This window comes from Cyprinodon variegatus, unplaced genomic scaffold, assembly GCF_000732505.1.
Source record: "Cyprinodon variegatus isolate N-32 unplaced genomic scaffold, C_variegatus-1.0 Scaffold169, whole genome shotgun sequence".
Classification (NCBI taxonomy): domain Eukaryota; kingdom Metazoa; phylum Chordata; class Actinopteri; order Cyprinodontiformes; family Cyprinodontidae; genus Cyprinodon; species Cyprinodon variegatus.
In genome coordinates this window covers 1,388,664-1,396,313 of record NW_015150622.1, presented here as the reverse complement: position 1 = coordinate 1,396,313, position 7,650 = coordinate 1,388,664, and the positions used below count along the sequence as shown (strand labels likewise).

Here is a 7,650-nt window from a genome sequence, read left to right as displayed (position 1 = left end):
TTAACAATTACATTTAGAGTATTTTTGTTTTGTTGCAAATTGTTCTAAATAAAATGACTGATATTTCTCAGCAATTGGCAAATTTAAAGAACATTTTCTCTGTTTTTACATCAAAGTTACACACAGCACTGACATAGGCTCGACAAATATTTCTATGTGGTCTTTCCCACAACTATTACAACATGGTCACAACTAATAAAAATTTGTCTCAGATATCAGAAAAAATGTTTCTTCATGAGGCACCATAAATAGCTCATTACAGAACTGACAATACAACACCCTCTATACAGAAGTGACAAAATGATGAATTAATATATCCAGCCTCAGCTCTACTGTTCTCCTGATCACCTTCAGATTGATGCTTAACATTCTATTTGCAACCTTTTTGATAGAGAGGAGATCTATCAATCAATAAAATTACGAGAATAAAGTCGCAATGAAAATAAAGTTATAAAATTACGAGAATAAAGTCGTAATATTAGGAGACAAAAAAGTTGTATTTCATGACAACTCTTAAAAGCACTTCCTTCCCTTAAATGAAGAATGTCGAGCATAATGTGAAGTTATACCTTGGCATCGGTGTGACAAATAACACTTTTAGCCCACCAGCATCAAATTGGGCAGTATGTCAAAGTGGACTCAGGTTGCCGTTTGGTGGTGCTGGTCTGCCGTCATATGCTGGTCCAATCTCAAAGCTTTCTTTCTAAAATTGGCTGTGGTATGATGACTTTATTTTGGTATCGATACAACTTTATTCTGGTATTGTTGCATATTTCTCTCCTCCGGTCTATTTTATTGTTTATCCATTTGCTCCAGGACGCAATTCTCCCTCCCGTGCTGCGGTGGCGCTAAACCTATTTTGCCCTCCTACCTCGCTTCCTGGTTATACTTTTAAGGCAGTTTGTTGCAGTAAGCTTGACAGAAATTTTTGATTTATGCTCAATATTGAAGTGTAATCTGTGCTACACACTGTGGGTCTAGATACGGCCGAGGCGGTGAGGGCGAGTTTAGTCAGACGATGGAGGGACATGAGGGCCAAAAAGAGCGGAGATCCAGGTGGAAAAAGGGTCCCAGCGTTCTCGCACAGCTCGTTCTTCTAGCGGGTCAAACTTCACGAGTTGTTTTCCACAATTTCGGTCATAAAAACAAAGCAAGCTGGCCTCCTGTCTGCGGCACTGTCTGCTGTCAGCTACAATTTGGGAGAGGTGTAGCGGAGCGTCTGTGGAGGGGGCGATTTTGTGCAGTATTTTTTTGATGCAAAGCCTTTCAGAATCTATAACGCAGGCTTATTATTTTTCAGTGAATGAGGTTTTAATAGGCCAAGGTGGAGTACAACTTTTCTACTTCTCTTATTTGCAGTTGTTTCTAAAAAAAAAAAAAAAAAAAAAAAAAAAATGCATAACGATATTACAGCTTTCATTGATATATTTCAAATTTGAAACATTGTCTAGCCTGTAAGGTGTTAAAAAAATAATAATAAAATAAAAACCAATTAATTGAATCGAATCGTGGAGTATTCTTGAGTATCGAAAATAATCAAATCGTTGGGTCAGGAAATGAATACTGAATCGAATCACCATGATGGGTGTGATTTACACCCCTAATTACAGCTTTATTCTCGTATCATCGCATATTTCTCTCTTTTGTTAAATGTCTCGTATCATTACAACTTTCTTCTTGCATCTTTACAACTTTCTTCTCACATCTTTACAACTTTCTTCAGCCTGGCCCTAATACTCAGTCTTAAATAAATTACACAAAAAAGGCTTGCTTTAAAACGAAACAAAATTGTATCCACTAGAGGCACTAGATGTATAACTTCCAGGTTTGGCACCCTGGTAAACAACTGAAAACGCTGCACTGTAACAAAATTAAAGATTCTCTTTCTCTGTAGTTTAGAATCAGATAGCAGACTCCTTTGGTAGTGCAGATTAGGAAGTGATGGATTAACTTGTAAAGATATGGTCACATACAGCCCTCTAGATAAAATTCTACATCTGAGAACTAAAAATATGTCCTATAAGGCAAGATTCATAAGTGTTTCATTGCCATCAACTCTAACTTATCTGGCAGTCTAAGAGGAGCTCAGATTGCTAAAAAAAATCATTCAGTGAAAGTTCAGACGCTCGCAAGTTATATTGGCGAGTTTTTCAAATAAAGCTTGAACGTGAATCGCTGCTTTGACTTCTTATACCAGCCTCCATTGTGCATCCCAAATGTCAGCAGACAGAATGTATCATTTTAAGAGATATTAATATCCATTAAACACTCACTTGGTAACAATCACCCCTCAGGTTGTCCAAGGTATTGCCACAAGTCCTTCTCATGTGCATCTTGCACCCATCGATCACCTTCTGGTCGATGTAGACACTTCGTCAAGGAACGTGAGGTCAATATGTTGGTGTACTTCATAAGAAAGTGTAAAAATAAATACACAAACACAAGCCATTTAAGGATATCTCCACCATGGTGATCATCTTTGGCTTTTGTTTGACCAACTCAGCGAGGATGCCTCCATCACCCCCTCCTAATATCAGCACCTCTTTTCCAGCATAGCTCTCTCTTCCATTCCCTGTGATGGCTTTTGTGTAGGCTAAATCACTTTCTGCAAGGTCTGCAACGACATCACATCTTTTTAACAACTGATAACAGTTTTTAAGCTACAAGTAAAGCTACAAGGTGTGTGGCTATCAGTAATGTGGAAATTTATCCAATTATAAACGTGTTTAATAATAAATGTGATCTAATTTATGGTGTTCGTTTGTAGTCTTTATACAAAAAAACTACAGCAAACGTCTCACTGATTCGTCTGTGGTGTACTAACTATTTTCTACACTTACTGACATCTCCATCGAGCACTAGGATATTTCCATACTGCCGTGAGTGTAATATCTTAATGTTTTGGTAAGCAGAATCTTCTTCATAAACCACTTCATCGATGTCATATTCCACCAGTCTGCCATCAGCAGTGGGCCAGTATCGGTCAACTTTTGCTCCTCGCACCAACGCTGGAAGCCTGGAGGGGAATTAAAAGATACATGTTACTTAAAGGGATTCACAATGAGGTGTGAATGATTCTAGAAAAATCTATTTTCTATCCAAACACATTACAGTAAAAATACTGCAAGCTGTTTAGTTTTCATAAATCTAATAATATCGTCATCCGGATGTAGACTTCTTGTTGTTTATGCTGCTTTAGAAAAGAGTTATGTGATCCCAAATCCTAATGATTTTCAGCTGACATCATGACATGTACTTAAAAAAAATAAATAATTTTAATTTTAAATGCTTGACTGTAATTTTATACAGTCATTCATCTTCCTAACTGATTTCTATTGAAAATTAGCTTCTGTTAATGCAGTAAACAGTAGATCAAAAGCCGATCACATGCATTCTTAAATCAACAGGTAAAAAAAAAACGTTGAAAATGCGACACTGTGTGGCATTGTCTAAATTCACAAAAAAAAATTTTTATTTTTTTTTTAAACACAAAAAATAAACTATAGTACTGTTAGCCTTCTTGTGTTTATTCTGTGTGTTCCAGTCCTTTAAGACCTAACCACGTCACCAACCCAGCATGCATCGCAAAGGTGAAGAAACTGGCATCATCTTTGGGTGAAACCGAAGAATGTGTCATTTTTGAGGTAGTTATGAGTTTTTACACATCACAAACTTTAATTTTTAAATCAATAGGAATATTAAAACATATTTACACAAAGATGCTCAACAAGTTGTGGATTCCTTTAATGATAAAACCTTTGAACACCCAGGATAGAAGTATCACAAGAACCAGGATCCTTACCTTTTAATCCTTGTAATACTGCCATTTAGCAGAGCTTTTAGCTTCTTTTCCAGTGCATTTAAAAGCTGTGGAGGGAATTGAGAAAATTTCTGTTCAAATTATGTTGCACTTTAAAGATTAAAGAAATGTGCTTCTTTTTTTTTGATCTGATCACTTACATTGTCTAATTGTGCAATGTTATCGTCTTCGTGACACTGCAGATCAATGGTGACCAACCCATGGGAGTGCACACGCAGAATGACAAGCCTGCGAAAGAATGATTGAATGATCCACAGTTATAAAAACATTTATTGTAGCAATGATACTCCATGAATTGCCCCATCTCCTTTCTAACAAACAAACGGGTTTCTTTCCCCAGGTAACAATAATTTGAAAGTTCATATCATAAAACCTCCAAAGCAAAGGCAAATTGTCCTAACTTTGGATCCTACTCAGATATTCAGTTCATGCATAAGAAACTCCTTAATTTTAAATGGATGCAAAATCATTAATCAGAAATATAGCAATGTTTCTTTCATTCAAACTAAAACATACAAAGCAGTCAAACGACTCAATACTTGGGCAGTGTTTATAAAGCAGGTCAAGCAGTTCTGCTTTCTTTCTTTCGTTTGGCTACTAGATGACACCAAATAAGAGCATAGAAACACAAAGTAATAAAAACTATATCGGCACAAGCATTGAAGGCCTCAGCAGGCTTAATTTGGCTACTGTATATTAAACTCTTATGGATGAAGATAAAACACTGTCAACTTGTCCCGATTCTCATCAGAAATGTATTTTTTGATTTAGTCCTCTTTATGCGGTCTCTTGATTTGAAACTGGACTGATTCAAAACTAAAATAAACAAGGACGCTTACAATATTAGGATTGGCTATTGTTTCTAAGGAGTACACCTTTAGCCCTTGGAGAAAGCATTTCCTTTTTTCTATTCCAGCAGGGAACTGATGCTAGATTAGCACCAGCATTGAAGGGCAAGAGCCAAGAAAGTTCTTAGAAGTATGAACCAGCACCAGCTTAGAGCAAGAAATTATTTGAATCAAGATACTCCCTGTCAGAAAAAAAGAATTTAAATCCCACCTGAAAACCTTATGGTTTCCTCTTCTACATCCATGGCAAACATTAATTCACGAGTCGTTCCGCTTCATCGGTTCCAAACTATGGCTGGTAATTTGCCATAGTCACATCAATGCATCCTTAACTGCCAGTGGCAAATTAAGGATGCATCATTATGACAATTTGTGCCACTACCAATATCAGACATTAACATTTCTGTTATCATCAATAATAGATATTATATTTACACAATTTCAAACACCATGAAACAAAGAACCACACTGCTCACATGACCTCTCTGCTCTGGTTACACATCCCACAATCACGCTCTACAGAACCATCACATGACCAAGTCCTTCCAGAAACACACACAAATGGCCACAGCATGGAAATAAATAGTGGCCATTAGTGTCAGCCTAATTCTAATTATGAGACTGATACCGATAGGTTTAAAAACATACAATGGGCCAACATCAATGCATTTCAATGCATATAGCACCCATCCCTACTAGAAATTAGGGGTGTAAATAATAATCGTTTTGTATCGATCCATTGATCCAACAGCCGACGATCCGATGCATCGACGCGTCCACAAGAGTATCGATTTCTCCCCCTCTCGTCTATTTTTATCCATTTGCTCCTGGGCGCAATTCTCACTCCCGTGCTGCGGTGGCGCTAAACCTATTTTTGCCCTCCTACCACGCTTCCTGGTTATACTCCTGCAGCAGTGTGTCGCAGTGAGCTTGAAGCAGACATTTTTGATCTATGCCCAATATTGAAGCGGTCTGTGCTGTGGGTATAGATACGGCTGAGGCGGTGAGGAAGTGGGGGCGAGTTTGTCCGACAACGGAGCGACATGAGGGCCAAAAAAAAAGGGTCCCAGCGTTCTCATGCACCTTGCTCTTCTAGCTGGTCAAACTTCACAAGTTGTTTTCCCCAATTTCGGTCATTAACCAAAACAAGTCAGCGTCCTGTCTGCGGTCAGCTACAGTTTGGGAGAGGTGCAGCGGAGTGTCTGCGGAGGGGGCGGGGACGTCGACACTCTGGAGCCGAGGTATTGCATTGCACCCATTGGACTGATTTTGTGCAGTATTTTTTTTTGATGCAAAGCCTTTCAGAATCTATAACGCAGGGGCATTATTATTTTTCAGTGAATGAGGTTTTAATAGGCCTAGGTGGAGTACAACTTTTCTACTTCTGTTATTTGCTGTTGTTTCTCAAACAAAATGCATAACTATATTACAGCTTTTATCGATTTATTTTAAATTTGAAACATTGTCTAGCCTAGGTAAAAAAAAAAAATTAACCAATTAATCGAATCGGATTGTGGTGTATTCTTGAGTATCGAAAATAATCAAATCGTTGGGTCAGGAAATCGATACTGAATCGAATCACCATGATGGGTTGATTTACACCCCTACTACAATACTCTATTATATGGAAAATATTAAAAATCAAGCTTTTAATCTTAAAGAATTTAGATCTTTTCATGGTTTTTCTTTCGCTTACCGCCCGTTTTTGCCAACAAATGTAGCCAGATACCCATGTCCATTTGTATCATGGATCGTCTCTGTCAGCTCCTGCTCATGAAATATGCACAGTAGACCTGGAACTACCGAGGCCGTGTCAACTGGAAACAAACAGCAAAGGACAAATGATTAACAATGCAACAGTATGCAACAATAACATATTAATAAGGCAACATCTGCATCAGTGATGACCAAACTAATAAATTTAATAAACAGATAGATTTCTGGACATCAAAAAAATAGATTTGGTGGTGTTAATTTGTGGCTAAAAATTTTTTTCAAATAATATTTAATTAATCTGGAAAATTTTATGTGCAACAATGGCTAAAAACTCTACTATCTAAAATAAAGTTCACTTTAATTCACTTATCTAAATTTGGAACGTTAGTAACATTAAAGTCATCCTACAGTAATCCCCCAACAAAATGCAAATAAAAGCCTAATTTGTAATACTGTTCAGTTTTATGATACTGGTGCCAATTCAAATTCTATAAAATGTGTTTTATTATGCTCAGTCAGGACTAGATAAAAAACTACAAAAATGGCGGAAAATAAGCTACTTCCTATGCGACAGCACTGAGTTTAACATGCTTTATTCACATTGTTAGCAAGACAAGCAGCGAGCTATTTGCGACAAATTGCTCCAAAAACGTTTAGTTGCATCACAATTACAAGAATACCGAATTAAAAATGCGTTCCTTCAATAACTTTAAGCTTCCAGCCCAATTTACCGCATATGCTCGACTTTTATTCCGTCCAATCAGTAACAACCCTGCAGTTTTGAAGGGCAATTAGAAACTAGCAGGTTAATGTTAGCTGTTCAGCTAGCTTAGCTAGCAGCCTGGATGCCGGGTCAGAGAGCTGAATAAACACGCTACATTCAGGGTGTTTGAAAGTATTGTACCTGGTGTAGAGAGGCTGAAATCGAGAGTATAATGTCGCACCGCCATGACTCGCTGCAACCGACATCCATGCCTGGGATAGCAGGCTGCGTATACTTATGCGCAGAGACGGAGGGAGGGAGGGACCTACTGGCAGGCGCTGCTGCTGCTGCTGCTGATACGCGCCACAGTCTAAAGGGGCGGAGCCACATGGCTTCATTCCAGCCCAACAGGTTCTGCAGCTTTCTGGGACAGTTTATCGAACCTGCACTGAAGCAAACAATACAAACAGAGGCGTAGCCAGAAACTTTTTATAAGGGTGGCCAGGCGATAACCAATGTATGCTAAAGGGTGGCTGATATGGAAGCAAATCGTTACCATATTT

General features: G+C 38.1%; 1 protein-coding gene across 1 annotated transcript in view; it reads right to left on the bottom strand.

Moving 5' to 3' along the window:
• sms (spermine synthase) overlaps positions 1–7,428 on the bottom strand; it is an 11,047-nt gene extending 3,619 nt beyond the window's left edge. Inside the window, exons 1-7 of the mRNA XM_015378293.1 lie at positions 7,289–7,428; positions 6,365–6,485; positions 3,961–4,048; positions 3,803–3,867; positions 2,841–3,016; positions 2,460–2,614; positions 2,274–2,363 (exon numbers count right to left, since the gene is read on the bottom strand). Coding sequence (XP_015233779.1) covers positions 2,274–2,363; positions 2,460–2,614; positions 2,841–3,016; positions 3,803–3,867; positions 3,961–4,048; positions 6,365–6,485; positions 7,289–7,334 — 741 coding nt within the window. The 5' untranslated portion in view covers positions 7,335–7,428. The remainder of the gene's footprint in view (positions 1–2,273; positions 2,364–2,459; positions 2,615–2,840; positions 3,017–3,802; positions 3,868–3,960; positions 4,049–6,364; positions 6,486–7,288) is intronic.
• Between the last annotated feature and the right edge of the window lie 222 nt (positions 7,429–7,650).